This window comes from Myxocyprinus asiaticus, chromosome 20 (assembly GCF_019703515.2).
Source record: "Myxocyprinus asiaticus isolate MX2 ecotype Aquarium Trade chromosome 20, UBuf_Myxa_2, whole genome shotgun sequence".
Taxonomy (NCBI): Eukaryota; Metazoa; Chordata; class Actinopteri; order Cypriniformes; family Catostomidae; genus Myxocyprinus; species Myxocyprinus asiaticus.
This window is the reverse complement of record NC_059363.1, coordinates 36,776,091-36,799,328: the sequence shown is the minus strand read 5'-3', so window position 1 is coordinate 36,799,328 and position 23,238 is coordinate 36,776,091. Positions and strand designations below refer to the sequence as shown.

The window sequence follows — 23,238 nt, the reverse complement described above, 5'->3', positions numbered from 1 at the left end:
GGCGTCAAAAGTCTAGTGTTACTTATTAAAACAAATAAATTTGGTTGTCCATTAATCTAAGCTCTTTTACATCTAAGATCACTGGACTTGCCTCCCTGGAGATCTAAAATTTTAATTAGGCATGTAAATGTTACTTTCAGCATGTAATACTCAAGCCATGAACCCTTTCACATTTCCGGGTTTGGAATGCGTAAGTAAATTATTACAGTTTAAACTTCTACAGCGGTGAATTGGAGACCACAGTAAATATTGTTTTGGTAGCACTTTAATTACAGTACTGTTCTATATTTACGTACTATATAATTCCAACAACTACAGTAATTACTAGGTACTAACCCTAAACCTAACCCCAACACTAACCTTAACCCATATTAAGTACATGTAGTTACCTAATATTTCTCAGTACTTTCTTGGGTAAGTACACTGTAAGTATACTGAAAGTACACATACTGTAAAATAAAGTGCAACCAATGTTTTTGCTTAAATGGTTGCTCAGCAAAAATAAAATAATAATAAAAAATAAATAAAAAAATCCACCTTTACGTTTCCATGACTTTCCACAAAAGTAAAACAAATAGAGAGGGCTGGATAACTCAGAAGAGAGAAAGATGCCATATTTACCGTCACGCCCTCAGCAGCCATTTAGAAACCCTATCACAGCTATAGTAACCTGTATATTTAAACTAGTTTCAGGGAAATATAACCCAAAGCATAATGTTATAAATATACACTAAATAATAATAATAATAATAATAATAATAATAATAATAAAAACAATAATAATAAAAATTGAAAATATGAAAAAAGTTTTCTAGATTTACGCTGCTAAATAAGGCTGAAACACATTATCACAGTCTGTGAAAAGTGTCCATAGTTGCTCTTTGTGGAGCACAAAAAAATGTGACTGTCACTGCCATTTCATACTTTTGCACAAAAGCATTTGCCAACACAGTCCCATGAGAATTTGTAAGAACAGTAGGAGATGGCGAATTCATCAGAATTGGTACAACTTCATTTGTACCAAAATGTCTGACTAATACACCAACCAATCCCATACGCTTCCTTCATCTCCTTCAAACCCTCATATATTCTTTCTTTCATCATAAACAAAACACATTTTTCAATTTCATCATGGTAGCAGGTTGAAATTTATGGTTAGGTTTAGGTATGGTGTTTGTGTTAGGGGTTACAATTAACAAATATATCATGAAAGAACTTTTGCTTTCTTCCATCGTACACTACAGAGCTTTTTACATTACTATCATGCTCATGTGAAATAGTACAAATTCTTATGATTTGCCATTTCATACCATTCTTATGAATTCTCATGAGACTGTTGGTAAATCCTTTTGTGCAAAGGTATTAAATGGTCTGGGTAAGGTGTCACACTTTATGGTTAGGTTTAGGGATAGGGATGGGGTTGGGGTTAGGGGTTACAATTTGGGAAAATATCACAAACGTGCATTCGAAACATGGAAGTCTCTCTTCCTTTCACCAAACACAACAGGACTTTATTCATTACTATCATGGTTGAGTTTAGGGTCTGTGCAAGGTCTTACACTTCTTTGTAAGGTTTACATTTGTGCAGACTTTCATTTTGGGAGGACACGAGGGAACTGTATGTAATTGTTTGGTGTAAAAGTTGTGCATTTTCATACAAACAAAGACAAACAATATGTTAAGAAATCAGCCTCTCGTACTATTCTTACAAATGCTCATGAGATCAGGTTGGATTTACTGGTGCTCTACCCTTAAGGGACGGTCACTCATACCTCTCACAGCGAAAATTCCATGGGCGAAGATGGCGTGGGCAGATGTTGAGCTTGTGTAAAACCAGCAAAAATATGATTGTCAAGCAGCCTTTTTTAATGCTGAACTTTATACTTTGTGAGACTTATGTTAAAAAGAAACTCACCGCTCAAACTATATCCTTGTCCATAGTGAATATTTAGTGTAGCTGTGTATGAAGCACTGCCCAAACAGAGGTCACTGCCAAACCAAGCAACTTCCTATTGGACAAATCATGCAATTTCGCCTGTCAAAGTTCACCAAACTTGAGCTCGAGGCGAAATCAGTGCAAGGAAATTCTTCGCCACAGGGATATCATTGCGCAAAATTCAGGATTGCGCAGATTCCCATTAATATGACTCTGTTTCGCCCACGGAAATTCGCTGTGTGACCGTGCCATTTTCATAAATTGAGAGTTTTGGCAAACTTGCTGCAAATTTCTGCTAATTCGCTACTCATCATTTTCATGCAAATGAGCTTTGTGGCAAACTCTTCATTGTTGCCAAAGATTTGCTGCAGGTTCACTACCATTGAAGAGCTGCAAACTTCTGTCAAACATTTGCAGTTAATCGCAAGCTCATTTACATGTGAAAATAATGAGTGGGAAATTTGCATCAAGTTTGTCAGAACTGATTTTTCGTAAGGGCACATACTCCACTGATGTCTAAAAGTTCCCATTTGGAATAACATGTCAGTACATTTTAGGCTCGATTATTGATTGATTGCTAGAAGAAAATAAAAGTTAGCAAAGTTTATAACAGATCCAACAGTTCCTGCAATTTTGTCAGAAATGTTGTTTTCTCTAAAATTGACATCAACATTAAATGTAGGCACTGTTGAGGAAGCTACTTTGAAACTGTTGTAGTTTGAAACTTACCAAGCTACAAGCTATTCATATTTTAAAGTAGTTAAACTACCCTCCAGCAACTTTTATTTTTTAAAGTAATTAGCTACACTACAAAACAAGATAAAGAGAACAGTTAAGGATAGTGAGTTTGATTGCCTCAGCTAGCTCATCTGTATAGTTTAAAGCATCGACAGTTTTATTTTCTCCTTGGCACAACCTGTAGAATACCTCACCCATAATAGACTTTCTTATTAGGATAGCATAAAATGCCAAGGTTAACAGTTGTTTGTGTGAAATCAGTAGATATTCAAACTAATAACAAAAAGACAAACCCTTTAACTTGGCATTACATAGCCAAAGTGATTGTTCCAAAAGCTCTAGAGCTCTCAGCACCTCACAGTTAATGATTAACGTTGAGTGTTAATGAGGAGATTTCAACACTGTAGTTTCTATGGTGTGTTAAAACAATATTTCCCTCCTTTGATGTCACTGTATTATTTAAAGACAGCAAGCTTAAATCAGTGCCAGCAAAACAACAAACAACATTGGGACCAATAAATCTCCATAGTAAACCATTTTACAGCAGTCCATAGATTACGATACAACAATAACTTAACATGTGGTGTAATCTATGTTTCTATCTGGCAAAAAAACGACATGAGGATGGAGACGTAGCCTAGTAGTTAATGCACATGTGGGTTTCAATCAGTCCTGCACTGCGTCCTGATCCTAAATGCCAAACATTTGATATAAACTCTGGCCAGAGTTTATTGGTAAGTTTGGGGTGGTAGTATCAGTATGGCCAACAAATGGCAGGTTGGAGTTTTTGGGAAACCTGTTTGAAAAACATGTCGTCATCTTTCAATTCCATTTGGTGATGCCAGTGGCACATAAATTACACATTTCACCTTCAACCTTAAAGATAAGACCATATAAGTCTCATTGTTCTATGACGATGTTTCTCCTGGAAGTGTCTTTCTCATGCTAGTGACTTTGCTTTGACCTCTGCCTCTTGAAATTTCTGTGGTTTGATTGAATCTTTATTCACAAAACCTCCACATTGTTTTAGATCTACAGTGTGTATCAGACCCATGCTGTACGGACAGACAGTAGAGGTCATGTGTTCCAGCTGTCAACAGCACTATTGGCTCTTTACAGGTGAAGAAGTTGATTCAGTTCAGCAGAGAGAGCCAGATCCCTGGTCACTGCCTTCTGTAAATGACTAATAAACAGATGAATAAATAAACGTGTTTAGTAGGAACTTCAATTAGCTGCTTAGTTGACATGGACCACTGCCACTCGAAACTTTCCCAGAATGCAATTGTGAGAGACTAGCGGCAGAAACCTATTAAAAGTGACAATATCTAAAATGGAGCTGAACTGTGTGCTGCTGTTCAATGAATAAAATATTTCAATTTCACTGGAACTGTGGATTTATATTTTTGGTGCGGGCAAAGGTCGTTGCAAGGGTACCATTTTGATTTGTCCAAAAATAGCTCCTGCCTTTGAAGACAATTGCAATATGGGCACCCTCATTTTATTTGTATTTATTTTTTTCTTTGTTTTCTTAAAAATATGCCTTCATGTAATGAAATGTGTACAGAAATGATTTATACTTCAACCTTTTTAACCTTTTCCCATATACTGTACAGAGTACTATGAAAGTTTGGATGGAATATCACATTTAAAACTCTAACACAAACTAAAAGGTAAACACAATGGCTCTGTTTCAAAAAGGGAAGTTGACATGTTGCAATTGAATGTTCCTGTACCCTGACATCGACCCCATTCTGCCGAGTGCTGACATTTCTTACCAGACCTTTTAACATTAATTCAAATAAGTTTACCTTTTATGGGTTTACCATGATGGAAACCAGGAAGTAATCACATTCACATTATCAATGCGATGTTACAATTTTCCTCTAAGATTTTTATTTTTTTTTTCTTGATTGAAGGTTAGGTTTAGTGTTGGGGTTTTAGGGTAGAGTTAATCAAATATGCTTTCCTCTTCATTGTATCACATAATTTACAAGTAAAAACAACTAGCTTTTGACACCCCTCTGTGGACATTTAATCCGGAAAATGGAGCATATATGTGCCCATACATTCAAAAACACTTCTCGCTTTGGCCACTGGGGGCAATGGTTTGAATGTTGTGAGGCACAGAAGAACTTTTCACTTTTGAACTTAAGAACTTTCAACCTACTGTCTCCGGATTCATAATTAGATCAGCTTTAACATTTTAAGGCATGATGTGTGCACTCGCAATATAAAGGCTGTTCCAAGAGGTACACACATCCTTTGCAATTCCAGAATGCATTGCGACAAGTTCAGTGAAGAAATAAAAAATAAATAAATAATAAAAAAAACACTTAAATGATCAAAAATGTATCATCTTTGAAAAGGTTAAAAAATAAATAAATAAAATAATAATAAGAATAATAATAATAATAAACCCCCAACAGCTATGAAACATCAGCAACATTAGCAATTACAATATATATATATATATATATATATATATATATATATATATATATATATATATATATATATATATATATGATACATTTCTACTCAGCAGTCATTGAGTCTGTCCTCTGCACTTCAGTAACTGTCTGTTTTGGTTCAGCTACAAAATCAGACATCAGAAGACTACAAAGGACAGTTCAGACTGCTGAGAGGATTATTGGTTTCCCCCTGCCCCCCCTTCAAGAACTATACACTTCCAGAATGAGGAAAAAGGCTGGAAAAATCACTCTGGACCCCACTCACCCTGCCCATTAACTTTTTTTAACTGTTGCCTTCTGGCCGACGCTTCAGAGCTCCGAGCACCAGAACCGTCAGGGACAGGAACAGTATTTTTTTCCCTCAGGCTATCCATCTCATGAACAGTTAAATTGCCCCATTGAACAATAACTATGTGCAATACACAGTTTATTCTTTTTGGTATTTATCCAACCTCTTCTGCCATTTCATTCCACTGGAAAAAAAAAGAAAAAAGTTTGCACCGTACATAACAGATTTGTAATTTGCACTGTACATAACAGATAACATATTTGTATTAGATTTGCACTACATATGTGTGTGTCTGTGTGTGTATGTACGTATGTTTATAATAATTTTTTATTATTATCTATGTCTTGCTGCTGTTATTGTATTGTTTTTGTATTGTTGTACACTGGAAGCTCCTGTAACCAAGACAAATTCCTTGTATGTGTAAGCATACTTGGTAATAAAGCTCATTCTGATTCTGATATATATATATATATATTATAATTCCAGTGGGCAAATACTGGGGCCCATTAAAAAAGTAATCAATAGAGCACAACAGTGCCTGCCTACCTTTTTCAGCCATCTGGGTTCCATAAATATTTTTCCCATTTAATTATTTATTTATTGTAACAAAAAGGTCTCTTGCTTATCAGAAAGGAGGAGGTGGGAACCGGATGAACAATCACGAAGACTTTTAATCAGACGCAACACAAACACTGATGCACACACACAACTCCGCATGCATGCATCCATCCATCCATCTCTCTCTCTCTCTCTCTCTCTCTCTCTCTCTCTCTCTCTCTCTCTCTCTCTCTCTCTCTCTCTCGAAGTGGTGTCTCCGGTTCATCTTTATTCCTCTCCCAGGTGATTAGGATGATTCAGCACCAGGCATCCATCCTTACGGCCCAGCCACACCCTCCTCCTCATCACATTTATTTATGTATTTATTTATTTATTTGTTTGTTTGTTTCAGTTTTTAATAAATTCTTCGTAAAATAATTCTAAGCCAGGAACCAAACCAACCATCACAGCATTAGAAAATCACAGTATTAGAAGTTTTGATTTGAAACTAAAAAGTATTTGAAAATCAGACAAAGAGACAAATGTACAAGACTGTGTACTTAACATTTTTCATTAAGGAATTAACTATAATTCCATGAAGCATTGCGAATGAAGTAATCCAATTAAAGACTATAGGAAAATATAAAACAATTTATTTGAAGTTGTTTATTAAACATAGAAACAATACACACAGTTTACTGCAAAATATTCAGATAAATACAAATATATAAATAGTTTTAGAGATGAGGCAGAACAACTTGGTGTGATTCATAGTGTGCCATGGGAGTGGACGGTCGCTACTGGGCTCATTTGGCGCACTTTGTTTGCCACCATTCTCTGATTGGTGGATATTTCTCTGCTGGACTATGTGTAGTGTAGTTCTTCCCAAAAATAAATGAAAAAATAAAATAAAAAAAGTTAAAATTATGTGCACTGATGGCTTCAACAGAGCCATATACCATTGATTAACAACATTGGAGCTCATGGTAAATATTTAAATATTTATAAGTAATCTATAAAAATGAATGGGATTTTTACTTCCGGAACAAGACTACTGTTAAAACAAAAATGCCATGTTCATGTCATATTGAGAGAAGGTTGAAGGTTGGGCTGTCCATGAAAGACCATAGGCCAGGCGGTCATTTGTACCTGAACAGCATATAAGAATGGTTTCTCCATTCTGTCCTGTGTATACCGTGGATGTGTATCATGAATACTCTATCGCTCTCTGTTAACTGTTTGTTTTTCTGCCCAACAAGTATGATCCCAAAAGCAGGTAAACAACCATTAGTTCTTCTCATGCAAATCTGTCTAAGCTCTCGATCGCAGGGCTAGGTTGGTTCATTGTGGACTCAATTAACAAACATGCTACATACTCAGACCAACACACTTCACCCTGATGTGTAGCTGGGCATTGGTGGAATCACAAAGTTGTCTTTTGAGCACTTCAGCCTTTGCAAACAGTCTCCAAACTAGACATATCAAATTTCATCTACTAATTCTATATAAAATATTGTTATTATCCCCCCCACAAATGAAAAAAAAAAGAAAAAAAAATTGTCAGTTTACACACCCTCATGTTGCTCAAAACCTGTGTGCTATTATTTTTGTAAAACACAAAACGTGACTTTTTAAAGAATCACCTCTTACGTACAATGACAGTTTACGTGTCAATCAGCAAAAAGAACAAAATAAAACAAAATGAAAGTAGTTTATACTGACTTGTGCACTATATTCAGTCTTCTGAAACCATAAGATAGCTTTATATGATGGACAGATCAAAATTTAAGTTGTTATTCACTGAAAATCTTCCACTCCACTGCAATTCTCAGAACTCATTCTCAGTTCAGCATATTCCAATAGGCACACCCACATTCAGTTATGTGAGAACCAACGGCATGTGGTGCCAATAGTGCTTGTCATAGCCTTTTGGGGGCCCTAAGCAAAAATTTGTGTGGAGGCCCCCCTCCCCCAGTATGTTCATAACACATTATTTATAATGTCTTTGACAGTATGTGGGCCCCCTTGTGGATCAAGGGCCTAGAGGGAGGACAGGCTCTGGGTGCCAAAGATAATGAGGAATAATGAATAATGCTTGGAATGACATGAGGGTGGGTACATAATGACAGAAATTTCATTTATTGAATGAACTATTCCTTTAACACACAGATATATATATATACTGTATATATATATATATATATATATATATATATATATATATATATATATATATATACTGTATATATATATATATATATATATATATATATATATATATATATATATATACTGTATATATATATATATATATATATATATATTTTCATTGCTCTCAATCTGCGTTCATTCCACCCAATACCACCAACTTCCTCTCAGCAACAGTGACCTTACCAGAGCTCGCCTCATTACTCTGACCCCCAAATAACCCAATCCCTTCCCAAAGGGTTCAAGCCTTCCTGGTGACAGCCATGAAGTACAACAAGTCCCTGGAGAACATCAGGGCACCAGCCAATAGAATAGGTAAATAGCCCTGGGATTTCTACACTCTTAATTCATCAAATGTTTCATCCTCTATTTCCTGTCACATATAAAGCCATAGGGCTGAGGACATATGGAAAGGAGGTGAGTGCAATCATTCACTCAATGTCCATTGCTTGGTAACTGGTAAAAGAAGACATGAATGATTTTGTTCAAATATATTTTCATTTCCATTCAAGCCAAGTGCATCAAAGCTTTATATGCAAGCCTGGAAAAGCTGGTTATATTTGTGTACAGCCCTTGGCATTTATGAAAATTAATAATATAAATAAATTGACCTCTTCTTTAATGTAATTAGTTCATGATATACAAATAGTTTACTCTTATCAGTTCCTTCCACAGGCCTGCAGTGCAAGTGTTGTGAATATTTCATATCTGGGTTATTCTTCAACTATGGGCACTAGGGATGTGCCAAAAGTCAAATACCTTATTCTGAAAGTCACGAATAATGACTTCAAAACTAATAATGGATTCATCGGAATAATATTATTTATTTATTTTTTATGCCTGATTATCCAAAAAGCACTAGGATAAAGAGACATTTTAAATAAACATATCCAAAATTACAATGAATTTATGAATATGTGCAGCCAATATTTCTAAAGTCTATACCTTGTGAATGAAAATGCGTACGTTGCGATTTCAGATCGGATGTGCGCGGTCTCCTTTTGTGGTCTCTGTTAATTGTTCACGTCTGGAGCTTGTCAAGTGTAATATTAACTAAGGGTGGTTTCACATATAGTACATTTTAAGTGAACCAAACCCAGTTCGGTTAAAGTGAACCAGAAAGGGAACCAGCTGCAAATGATCTCAGTGCTTTTGGTGTTCACAATGTAAGTGGACTTAAAAGAGGACCCAGTTTCTTTTTTGGTCCTCTTCACATTATTGTGGTCTCAGACCCCTTGTTGTTCACACCAAAGCTCCTTAAGAACTCAGACCCCATTGCAGCTAGGGCAGTCACGATTATGAAATATGGCTGACAATAAGTTTTCATAAATAATTGCGATTTATTATGATTGTCATACAAATGGTCATACTTCTTAAGGTGTAAATATGCTTATGACAGATAGGTCAAGAAATCATATAATAAAATGGGGTTATATGATTACTTTTAAGGTTTTAAAAATAATATTGCACAGGGATAGAATTACATAAAAAGTAATATTTTATGTTATATAATTTATGAAACCCAGACAACACCGGTAATTATACTACATTATGCAATAGTAATAATGTATACTGTATTTCTGTCCTAAATTCTTCACTCTCTCGCGTTATGTTAAGGCTTTTCGATAAAACCTACAAGCCCTTATTTCACATGAAGGAAAACATTTGAAATTCTATGTGCATTTGAAAATATGTTTCTTTATCTATCATCTTGAGAGTAATGGAACAAGCAAGCATCTCCTCTTGCATGCCATTTACATTGTGTGTATGAGCCAAGAACATTTGCCATTGCGCAAATAAAATTAAAGTGAAACTATAAAAATCCTCACTTGTATTTTCTTGGGAGTCTGGCACGAACCTCCGTAGATGGTACGCCCATCAGAGCACTTTAAAGCAGTTCATCTTAATACGCTGCTCTGCTCTGAATGTGGCCGGTCCATTAATTTTAGGTGCTCAAATAATACAACAAGAACGGGATATGAGACACAAAAACACGTCATGGTAATCATGGTATATATATATATATATATTCACTTAAAATTCCCATATATGGACAGTAAATTGTGACTGGAATAAGAAATATGTAATGTAGTTATGTATGGCAAGCCACAAGGTACTTATGTCATAAAATGCAAAGCGGACTGGTATCGCACAAATCAATTGAACCGCAAAAGGACCAAAAATTATCCGTACTCACACTACCGAGGTGGTTTGAGTACGGTTCGCTTTTGGGTCCTTTTAGGGGAGTCTAAGACCACTTGGTTTGTTCACATATACACGTTATACCGCTCTGAGAGCACTTGGAGTGCTTAAACGAACTAGGTGTGAAAACGTCCTAAGATACGACATCATATACACTTTCCATTTCTTGAAATGTCTATGTTAATGTATCACATGATTCACACGTGATTCCCATGTATTTATTTACAGCCTAAACCTGAGCGTGATGTTAAAGGAATAGTTCACCCAAAAATGAAAATTTGCTGATAATTTAATCACCCTCAGGCCATCCAAGATGTATCTGAGTTTCTTTCTTCATCAAAACCGAATTTAAGATTTTTAGGATTTCATTTCAGGCCTCCTCCTTTAAACAATGCAAGTGAATGTACTCCATTTTTTGATGATCCAAAATGCATATTTAGGGTGCATCAAAATAACTCCAGTCTCCAGTCGACAAATAAAGTTCTTCTGAACCCAAACGACTGATTATTTTTTTTAGAAACAAAACAATTCTTATATATTTTTAACTACAAATGTTCGCTTCCGTACATCTCTGTGACATGCGCTCATGAGAGGGATGACGTAAGCTCGTTGGTAAGGTCACGTGTGGAGGAGGAGGCAGGAAGCTCTTCATTGTTTATAAGAGGAGCGCTGTACAAAAGTTTAATTGTCTTTGCTGTAGACTTGTATTTGTATAAGTGTATTGTTCAAAATGGTCATTTGGTGTGTGTATCCTGGATGCTTCAACCTTCAGAAACCCCAAAGAAAATGCATGCCAGGAAAAATATAAAGTTTTCATCGATAGCCTATACATGATCATGAGCGATTGAAGCGCTGGCTTATCGCGCTGAACCTGGATATCATTACACCCCTACATTCTCTCCAATATTGGAGGGTGTGCAGTGAACATTTTACCCCTGAGGATTTCAGACCATCGAAAGAAACAACGTTTTTTTTTTGTTTTTTTTTTTTGCATATGCATATTTAGGATGCATCAAAAAATGGATTACATTCACTTGCATTGTTTAAAGGAGGAGGCCTGAAATTACATCCTAAAAATCTTAAATTCTGTTTTGATGAAGAAAGAAACTCAGATACATCTATGATGGCCTGAGGGTGATTAAATTGTCAGCAAATTTTCATTTTTGGGTGAACTATTCCTTTAAATTCCTGACCTGAAGTGATTTAACATCGGAGCTCGTCTAGCCATCTCTTAAAGTTGACCACATTTATACTCACATCAGCGATTAAGGTAATTAACTGGTTAAGATTTTATTCCGAAAAAAAAGTAAAAATGCTCCATAAAGTATTCATCTATTTGGAATAAACTGAAACATGCTCTGTCTTTTTCTTCTTCTTCTTCCTTAAACTGTGCTAAATTTGAAAATGTTAAGTGTTCTTGAACTCTGGTAAGATGCTATGTAAATTATTATTATTTTACATATACATATAAATTATTAACATTATTATTATTATTATTATTATTATTATTATTATTATTTAACCAAATAATGGTGTCCTATCGTAAAAAATCCTCATTTTACCTGTTTGTAGGCAATATTGATTTTATTTTCATTTATTTTAATGTTTGAATTTGTATTCATTATTCACTGCAAAATGTGTGCTTAACATTTCACATTTTACTTGTCACCTGCTGCCTCCAGAATAATGCAATTCATGCAAAGACAAATGAAAATTCTGTTTCATGCAGATATTAATATCAGGAGAAATCACAGTTAACAACATATTCCACAGTTAATGTAGCCTACAAATTTAGCTTCATCTGGTAAGAAAAAAAAAAAAAAAAGAATAAAATAATACCCAGACAATGTGACCTGTTTGTTGCAGTATGAGTGACTGTGTTTCTCAGCGGTCCTTGCTAAGGCAATCATCACTACTGCTTATATTAGGTCAAATTATTGGTCATAATAATTTGTCAAATCATTGGTCGTAATAAAAATGACACCAAAATTGAGGGACTGCTGTAATTTTTGTAAAACAAATCATTTTCACACAATACATTCTGTTTTTGTAAACATATTTTTATGATGCATTTCACATTTTAAGATTGAAAGTCTGGGCCTTGGACAAGGGTTAAAATAGTTCAAATAATTTTAATTTCATAACAAAATGAAATAAAAAATATTTTAGTTTGAATAAAAATCAACCTCTGGTATATAGATGTGCCTGTAGTTAAAGAAACGTCCATCTACATCACAGCATACCCAGTGTTGCCTCATTTCATAAGTATGGCTATCATGCCCATAAATAACAGACCAGTATCCAAAAGTGTTTTGTTTACAAAATAGACTTCCCCTTGATCAATCTATGCTGTAGTTTATTTTTGATTTTGGTAAGAATGTTTATGATCATTTCATAAAGTCTCGGATTCCTGCCATGCTGTTGTATGTAAGAAAAGAACAAGAGGCATGCATGGCGCGCCACAGCAAGGGATTGAACAGCATGCAGAACTGCAACATTTGTCTTTGAAGTGCAGGAGCTGTGCCTGAAGAGTTCATAATTTCCCAACCTTCTTTGCAACCTGACTATCTAATGAGGTTTTCTTGACTCTCATTCTCGCCCCCACTTTCTCTTCTCAACTCTTTCAATTTTACTCCTCTCTCTTGCAATATAATCTCCATTCCATATCATTTCTACTCTACCTAGCTCTCTGAGAAAAGATGAAATTATGATTAATCTCTGTTCTCCACTTAAACCAAACCACATCTCTATCAATGCCCCGTTCAATTCCTTGGATTTAAATCTTGTGAAGTAAAGTAGTGAAGTGCATGAAAAATTGTGATGGGAACCTTTTTTTTTTTTTTTTTTTTTTTTAGATGGGGCTGAGCAATTTAATGAAGGCCACAATGAACCTAAAGCCTTTTTTATTTCACAAAGTCTTTAATTATTTATCAAATGTGTCTGGGAGTTGAAAGTAACTGAACTGCAGCTGTGGCTAAAGGTGGCAAAGCATCATTATAGTTGCTTTACAACAATGGAAGCCTTTTACCTTCGTCCCACCCCTGGGAACTTGCTTTTGTCTTCTTCATTGCCTCGTCCTTCGCCCAGGAGTCATCTGCTGATGTCAAACTCCAAGCAAACTCAGGAAAATATCCTGGAACCACACGGTCACATGACTTTCCCTTTTTGTAGCAATCTGATAGAGAAAGAGAGAAAACAAAGTTGATTTTACTAACAATAATCATTATATTTAGTCAATATTGTCATTAATACATCATAGCTGGATTAAATCTAGTTAAATAAAACATTTGTGTATATATGGATTTATTTTTATTAAAATACATTTAATAAAAACATAAAGCTGCGTTTAAATCTCAAAATATCTGGACACTTCTGAATCTCCAAGAATATCCTGTAACCAGATATCTTGAAAATGTCTGGATTTGTACATGATTATGTCTGGATGTGTACATGATTATGCCTTAAATAATATCACAATTATACCAAAAATTCCTGTTTTCATGCAGATGTAACAATATAAAGCCACATTGCTTCCTTTGAGTCACACAAGATGCTCTTTGGAAAACTATCAAATCATATAAGATAAGATGGTTCATCTGGTTCTGCACATACTTGTGCATGATTTAGTGCATGTTGTCACTAAAGCAAAAGACGAACACACCAAATAATTATAAAGAATACATATATATATATATATTGCATATGCAAATATTCAACATTATTAATTATTTTACAAAACTGAACATTTTGTATGAGGGTGGTATCTACAGTATAAGTGGGTAGCAAATATGAAAAATTTAAATTCTGCCAGAATTAGTCATAAATTAAGAGTAAGACAGAGTGTGATGTCAGGTGACTGTCACATATGATTTTAATTCAATAATAATGTGTTAAAGAACATAAGCCTAGATTATCTCATAAGCTCATCGCTTAGCTCTGACATGTTAATAGTTACAACACTTGAATTCACAAAATCTTGAATGTCAAAAGTCATTCTTTATTACGACAAAAGCACTGAGCACAGTGACATTGAACTTTAATGTGTTATTGCATCACAGTTCGGTTTCCACCTTCTCCTGCTGTGATATCAAACATGCAACACTGTTCTTATGGTTTTGAAAGCTTTTGTTTCTTTTATTTGCTGGAATGACTTCCAAACCACATTCCAACCAATGGGACCAGGTTGTTTATCAGAGGACTGCCGCTTGAATCCCTAGGCCCCGAACAAATTTGTATGCTTTCTGTTCCTTTGCCTGGTCTGTGTGTGTGTGTGTGTGTGTGTGGGCGGGTTTGGGTGGATTTTTTTAGGTTACAAACTGGTAATTACAAGGGCATTATGCTATAAATGTGGTTCATGAGGACATTTCTAGTGTCCCCATAATTCAGATCGCTTAAAAAACATACTAAATGATGTTTTATTGAAAATGTAAAAATGCAGAAAGTTTTTTATGAGGGTTAGGTTTAGGGGTAGGGTTAGGGTTAGGGGATATAATTTATAGTTCATACAGTATAAAAATCATTATGTCTATGGAGAGTCCTCATAAGGATAGCCGCACCAACATGTGTGTGTGTGTGTGTGTGTGTGTGTGCGTGCGTGTGTGTCCCAGGTACTTACATTGTTAAGGAAGTCTTATATAGCTAAGAAGGCATAATGGAATCGAGTGGATAAATCTTTTTTTTTTTTTTATAAAACTGGCTACAGCACTGTGATATAAGACACCAGTGTAAAATGTATTATTAACAATTATACAATTATAAACATTTAACAATTATAATTTATTACGAACAATTATTACATTTATAAACAATTATATAAAAGTACATTAGTCTAAATGTGGGCTTTTTGTGATTATTAAAGCACATTAATGTGATTGTTCATCAGCATTGACTCATACCATCTGTGAAATGTATTACTTTCTTCTGCAGATCACAAAGAAATATTTTTAGAAGAATATCTCTGCTCTTTAGGTCCATACAATGCAAGTGAATGGTGGCCAGAACTCTGAAGGTCCAAAATGCACATAAAGGCAGCATAAAAGTAATCCATATGACTCCAGTGGTTTAATCCATGTCTTCAGAAGAGATATGATAGGTGTGGGTGAAAAACAGATCAATATTTACTGTAAGTCATTTGTTACTATGAATCTTCTCTTTCACTTCCACATTCTTCTTATTTTGTTTGCTTAACGATTCACATTATTCGTGCCTATCGCCACCTACTGGTTGGGGCTGGTCAAAGGTGGAGTTTTATAGTACATCCATAATAAAAATATATTTTTCTGTTTCTCACTCACACCTATGATATCACTTCTGAAGACATGGATTTATCCACTGGAGTCGTATGGATTAATTTTATGCAGCATTTATATGCTTTTAGGAGCTTCAAAGTTCTGGCCACCATTCACTTGCATTGAATGGACCAACAGAGCAATTCTTCTAAAAATATTTGCGTTCTGCTGATGAAAGAAACTCATACACATCTTGGATAGCAAGAGGGTGAGTAACTGATGGGAGAAATTTAATGTTTGGATGAACTATCCGTTTAATAAAGAATGAGCAGTCACAGGTGTGTGAATATAGTTTTAAAATGGCTTTGAATGTGGCTCATCTAAATTGAATTTAGAGTTGGGACTGTCCATTTTATAAATATAATTTAAGAATTAGGTTAACTTTTCATTTAAACATTTAAACAGATGAACAAAATTATATAACAGAAGCAAATAAGACAGTCGTGGACATACAGGGAGAGTACCGAGCTTTGCAATTAAAAAGGATAGCTTAGATATTCTTGAAAAAATTTGATGACAAATGTTTGTGTTCAAATTGAAACCTTTGACCTTTTGATTGCACATTTTGGTATCTTGGCAAACATGAGCACAAGACCATCTGTTTGTTTCAAACAATGGAAGACAATGGAAGTGTTGTGTTCAGGAAACCTGTTTGAAAAAAGTAATTATTGCTGCAATTACATTTGGTACAACTAGTTCTAGTTCTGAAATACATACTTCACCTATAAGCAAAAGTGTCAGTTTGCTCTCCATTTAACAGGAGACATAGCTGACATATTAAAGTCAACATTGTATGCAGTTCGTAATATGCAATTACAATTGTGCTATATATGACCAGGAATGTACATTAAAAATACAAATAGGGTTAGAGATCTCATTTGTGATTTTTGTTCAGATTGCACACCATGCAATAAATTCATTTTCATCTGAACCACTCATTCAGAGTTTATCTTTAAACAAATAACATCACATCTTGGCTATGCAAAAATAAATAAGGAGCTCTGTCTGTGATCAGACAAATCTGTGGTATTCACTCCAAGGAGCAGTTAATCTAAAACTGGGTGATGTGTGATTGGCTTTCTTTCATTTTAATGCCTTGAAATTGTCCCTCTGGGCACATCTCAGCCCAATTGATGGGGATCTATCGATCTGATTGCCCCAGGAAGTTATGTATTTCACCCCAAAGAGGCATTCTCTGCCTAACAAGATTAGGTTTACAAAATATGCTGCATTAGAGCTTGTTAATATTTTATGGCCTAACACTAGAGGAAGTTGCTGATTTTGAAGAACAATCCAGAGCTTTCTTCCACTTAGTGATTATCAAGCACAACTGCAATGAGTTATTTGATAAAAAAAACCTCAGATGAGGGTGTACAAATGCCAGTGGGAAGCTTAGGTCTCAATCATATTTGAAATTACGCAATGGCTCTTTTCAAGGTTGAAATTTAGAAACAAGAAGTTGAGTGTTCGATCATCTTGCTATGGGCCCTCTCATTTAATTGGTTACAGGTCACTAATTTCTAGTATGCGAGGGGATGAGTGATATATTGACCTTCCATGATGCAGGCTAAAAGAGAGGAAAAAAAAAAAAAAAACATATCTTACATACAGTAGCCACCCCAATACTTTCACACAAAAAGTACAAGCAAGTTTTAAAGTGGTCATATCCTAACACATCAAATTTTCCTTGATCTTTTAAGATAAAAGGGTTTGATATGCTTTGAAAATATAAAGTTCTGTAAGTTTCACTCCTCAAAGCTTCTGAACTCCCAGTTCAAAAAGACCATTAATTAAGTTGCAAAACTGGCTTGTTCTGAACTTCTGCAATTTTCTAGCTAGATGAATATGTTAACACATCAACATCATTTATTCCAAGACGCAAATGAAAGGTCGGAAAATGGTCATGGGGCACTAAATTATGACATGTTAAGGTGCAAAAACCCTTGACTAACATTATAAGTGGACCTCATGGACATTGTGTCCTTGGTCTATGAAACCACACTCTTAAAATGGCATTTCTCCACTCTACTCGTTTCAAATGAGGCTGAGGGAAAAGGTTCAACAACGCCTGTGACAAGTTCTGGATGTGTTGCACCACCATAGTGGCAAACTAAGATAGAATTGATGACTTACCAGATGGCCAAGGACACAGATTTTATTGGCCATTTATCCTCATTTCCCTTAGATCCCTTACTTATCGAATGTCTTAATTCCCTGAATGTTTGATCATATCCCTTTTGACATCCCTTGAAGCAAACACTAAGAACTGCTCAGTCACAATGACACTGGAAATAACTGCAATGAAACTCTCAACATCTCAACTGTTCACATCAAACGTTTCACTAATTTAAACTAATGTAAAACACAAAATTACAAGGTTTGCATTTCAAAATTTTAAACGTGCATACATGCAGTATACACACATACAATATATCATATATATATGTTATTGTACAATAATGGTGTATACTAATTATATATGTTACTATATAAATAATATATATATATATATATATATATATATACAGGTGCATCTCAATAAATTAGAATGTCGTGGAAAAGTTCATTTATTTCAGTAATTCAACTCAAATTGTGAAACTCGTGTATTAAATAAATTCAATGCACACAGACTGAAGTAGTTTAAGTCTTTGGTTCTTTTAATTGTGATGATTTTGGCTCACATTTAACAAAAACCCACCAATTCACTATCTCAACAAATTAGAATATGGTGACATGCCAATCAGCTAATCAACTCAAAACACCTGCAAAGGTTTCCTGAGCCTTCAAAATGGTCTCTCAGTTTGGTTCACTAGGCTACACAATCATGGGGAAGACTGCTGATCTGACAGTTGTCCAGAAGACAATCATTGACACCCTTCACAAGGAGGGTAAGCCACAAACATTCATTGCCAAAGAAGCTGGCTGTTCACAGAGTGCTGTATCCAAGCATGTTAACAGAAAGTTGAGTGGAAGGAAAAAGTGTGGAAGAAAAAGATGCACAACCAACCGAGAGAACCGCAGCCTTATGAGGATTGTCAAGCAAAATCAATTCAAGAATTTGGGTGAACTTCACAAGGAATGGACTGAGGCTGGGGTCAAGGCATCAAGAGCCACCACACACAGACATGTCAAGGAATTTGGCTACAGTTGTCGTATTCCTCTTGTTAAGCCACTCCTGAACCACAGACAATGTCAGAGGCGTCTTACCTGGGCTAAGGAGAAGAAGAACTGGACTGTTGCCCAGTGGTCCAAAGTCCTCTTTTCAGATGAGAGCAAGTTTTGTATTTCATTTGGAAACCAAGGTCCTAGAGTCTGGAGGAAGGGTGGAGAAGATCATAGCCCAAGTTGCTTGAAGTCCAGTGTTAAGTTTCCACAGTCTGTGATGATTTGGGGTGCAATGTCATCTGCTGGTGTTGGTCCATTGTGTTTTTTGAAAAGCAAAGTCACTGCACCCGTTTACCAAAAAATTTTGGAGCACTTCATGCTTCCTTCTGCTGACCAGCTTTTTAAAGATGCTGATTTCATTTTCCAGCAGGATTTGGCACCTGCCCACACTGCCAAAAGCACCAAAAGTTGGTTAAATGACCATGGTGTTGGTGTGCTTGACTGGCCAGCAAACTCACCAGACCTGAACCCCATAGAGAATCTATGGGGTATTGTCAAGAGGAAAATGCAGATGAGCTGAAGGCCACTGTCAAAGAAACGTGGGCTTCCATACCACCTCAGAAGTGCCACAAACTGATCACCTCCATGCCACACCGAATTGAAGCAGTAATTAAAGCAAAAGGAGCCCCTACCAAGTATTGAGTACATATACAGTAAATGAACATACTTTCCAGAAGGCCAACAATTCACTAAAAATGTTTTTTTATTGGTCTTATGATGTATTCTAATTTTTTGAGATAGTGAATTGGTGGGTTTTTGTTAAATGTGAGCCAAAATCATCACAATTAAAAGAACCAAAGACTTAAACTACTTCAGTCTGTGTGCATTGAATTTATTTAATACACGAGTTTCACAATTTGAGTTGAATTACTGAAATAAATGAACTTTTCCACGACAATCTAATTTATTGAGATGCACCTGTATATATATATATATATATATATATATATATATATATATATATTGGTATTTACACTGGTGTGTCAGTGGTGTATTAGTTTAACATTTAGCCTCTGTCAACATAATTTGCAGTAGTGTACAATATGAGACCCTTAGTGGAAAAGCATTACAAATTACAATAAGTTTCTTTTTGTTAACATTAAAAAATGCATATGGTATGATGAACCAACAATGAACATTTTTTTTTTTTTTTTTTTTTTTTTTCTACAGCACCTATTAACTTGGTTAATGTTATTGTTTGATCATAATGCATTTTACAAATGTTAACATACAACTTTTCATGTAAAATTAATTAGTATGCTATATGTAGGTACAAAATTAACATCAACACAGACTAATAAATGCTGCAAAAGCTGTTTATTATCAGTTCATGTTAAATATTGCATTAACTGAAGAAAATGAATACAACTTTAATTTAAGATGTTTATCAATTCTACAATTTTGCAATTTATTTATTTATTTATTCAAGTTAAGTGAAATATTAAATTGACAAATGCTTATGTTTTATTAGTGCTCTAGAAATAGTGCAGAATCTTAAATATTTTGGTGCTACTTTACATTAGGTGTCTTTAACCACTATGGACTGACATTAGCATGTATACAATACATATATTTATTGTATAACTACATGTTTTTTAGGCAAAATTCTCACACAATTTACATTTGCTGCTACTGAGGTTGAGGTACAAGAAGGTTTAGGGGTAGGGTTAGGTCTAGGGATAGGAGTTAGTGTTTGGGTTGGGGTAGGGTTAGGTATCAGGTTAACAGTGTAACTACAAATGTGATTAAGGCAGGTATGTAAGTACAATGCAACAATAGTAATTTACATGAAGTACCTTGTATCAAATGCTTAAGTACATATTAGTTAATAACACCTAATATAACATTGTTTATTTCCAGTGGAAAAAATAAAAAAAAATAAAAAAATAAAAATAAAATTATATATGTATATTGGCCCACACTGTATGTTCTACACACTGTCTAATACTAAAAATAATTTAATTCCTGTTAGAAAGAATTTGCAAAGATTTGCCTAGCATTGCTGTAGGTGAGCCTATTTTGGAACGTGAATTTTCTTGATAAAAAATAATACGATCGTGCCTAGGAACACGTGCATGTAAAATGGCTAGAAATAGCATCTTAGCTTAGTGTAAAGCTGACAATTTACACAACGTTTATTTCTATTTCTTCTGCTCCAAACTTACTTCAAACTTACTTCTCTGTCTGCTCGTATGAATGTAACACATCATAAGAAAGTGTTTCACCGCTGTTCAAATGCACTTTGGATCGCATCATTTATATGTATAAATGTTCTCCATCTGAAAGGACTAAATATTAAATGAAACAAATGACAATAAAATGCAAAGTAATCTCTTCAGTAATCAAAATACTTTTTGAATGTAACTGTATTCTAATTACCAATGATTTAAACTGTAACTGTAATGGAATACAGTTACTTATATTTTGTATTTTAAATACGTATTCCCATTACATGTATTCCGTTACTCCCCAACCCTGACTACTGCTTATATTAGGCCTAAACTTTGGCGTATAACTTCTCAAATCGTGTTATTGAGAAGTTTAATTCAATGATTGGGTGCACAAGTTCTGATTGGTGGACAATGGCAGTAAACTCACTAGACTTATGTTGACGGAGGGACCCAAGCCATATTTAGAGACCAAAATACCACAGAGACTTGTGGTGGGTTTTCGAAATATGGGCAGTAAGCAACCACCTAGCAATGACCTAGCAACCACTCACACCTTCACAACACCTTCACAAACGCATAAAAATTCCCTAGCACCAAATCTTAAAATCTAGTTAGAGATTATATTATTATGTATAGCATTATAGCTCAATGTATTGTTTAAAATATTAAAAGACCGTTTCAAGGGTCAAAGTGGTCTATTAGTTTCAAATGCCTGCTCCTAGATCCACTTATATCAAAATATTGAAGAGTGTTTGTGAAGAACCTAATTATATGTAAAGGGGGTATGGTTTTTCTATGCAATTTACATCATTGCAATATACAAGAATTCCTGCCATTTTTTAAAACATTTGATAATGAAATAGCCCAAACATTGTGCTACACCTGCATATTTTAATTTCTCCCAAGTTACTGAGAACACAATTTAGATGATTACACCATTAAAAGTGCAAACGGCAGAGTTTGGAAGTACTCAAGAACATTTTCTACAGCTGAGCACTCTCCCTAGTTTTACCACACAACACTTTGAACCATGAGCCTTTACAGCTCATAAATTTGTTCATTCAAAATGGCCAATTATCCCCCCCACTCTTTATATCCAACACAACATCATAAAGAACTTGGTAGCGGGAGGTGCACAGAATGACCATGCTTCTTGAATGAGAGTACTTGTGCCAGGAGAGCAGTCTTTGCATCCGTTGACTGGAATCTCTATCCCCATTTATAACCTGGAGCAGTTAGTGCTTACATTAGTCTTAGCTTCAGATGGCACATCCATTGACTACCCATAGCTAACCGACAGTGTTATAAAAAGCAAGTGATTATGAACTGACAATCTGCCATTTTACTCGTAATTTGTGTTAAAGACCCTGTGAAATCAAAATGAATGTTTTGCTTCTTTTAGTCCATATCTATTAGCTTTATGGTCATCTATATGCCAATGTACTTCTAAAGGTTGACAAAATTCATGTTCAGAAGATATAAGCATTTAAATTCTGCAGTCTCGCTCTTCCAGCTAGAAAGACACAGTCAAGTTATGATGTCAAACTGTACTAGAGAAACTGTCCAATCAAATGCGTTCTAGAATGAGAAGGCACCTGCCCCATTAATCTGCTCACCGCACATGGCTGTGTTCTCACCTGCGCTGATGATTTCTTCGCAGGGCACTTCAAAGATACCAGAATCCATGTTGTGAGGTCTTTCCAAACAGAGTGTCCAATAATAATAACTGTAGAAGTGAGTTGTGACCAACCGTTATCACCTTTCAGCCCCTTGAAGCCTTCAGAGTGGAGGGTAATTGTCTTTGAAGGGAATATGGCATAAGGACTATCACTTATGATTGGAACACGTTTGCAGGAGTTGCCTGGTTAGTTGCATAAAATATTTTGAAGATGTTAAGAGTTTTGTTTGAGGCAAATGTTTACTTTAGGACTGACAGAAATTCTGATTATATGGTCTACACACAATTTTTTTCTGTGTTTTCTATTCAACCATTCACAAGGAATGCCATGCCAATTTTTGAATATTTTTTCCCCATTATTTATTATTGTGGTATTATCTATTTATCTTTCCCATAAATGGCTATGTGGCAGTGGGGGCGTGGTCGAGCGTTCATCGGAGAGAGAGAAAGTGGTAAGGGTGCACACACTTGAGCACTATAATGTCTAACACCTGTTTCTGACTGCAGTAAGCACTGGGGAGAGCAATATAAGAAGGAACCATGCCAGAGGTGAAG

At 35.2% G+C, this 23,238-nt stretch overlaps 1 protein-coding gene across 1 annotated transcript in view; it reads right to left on the bottom strand.

Annotated features, from left to right (window-relative positions):
- Positions 1-23,238, bottom strand: part of LOC127411211 (ALK tyrosine kinase receptor-like) — a 710,256-nt gene that overhangs the window by 396,082 nt on the left and 290,936 nt on the right. Inside the window, exon 3 of the mRNA XM_051646605.1 lies at positions 13,410-13,556. Coding sequence (XP_051502565.1) covers positions 13,410-13,556 — 147 coding nt within the window. The remainder of the gene's footprint in view (positions 1-13,409; positions 13,557-23,238) is intronic.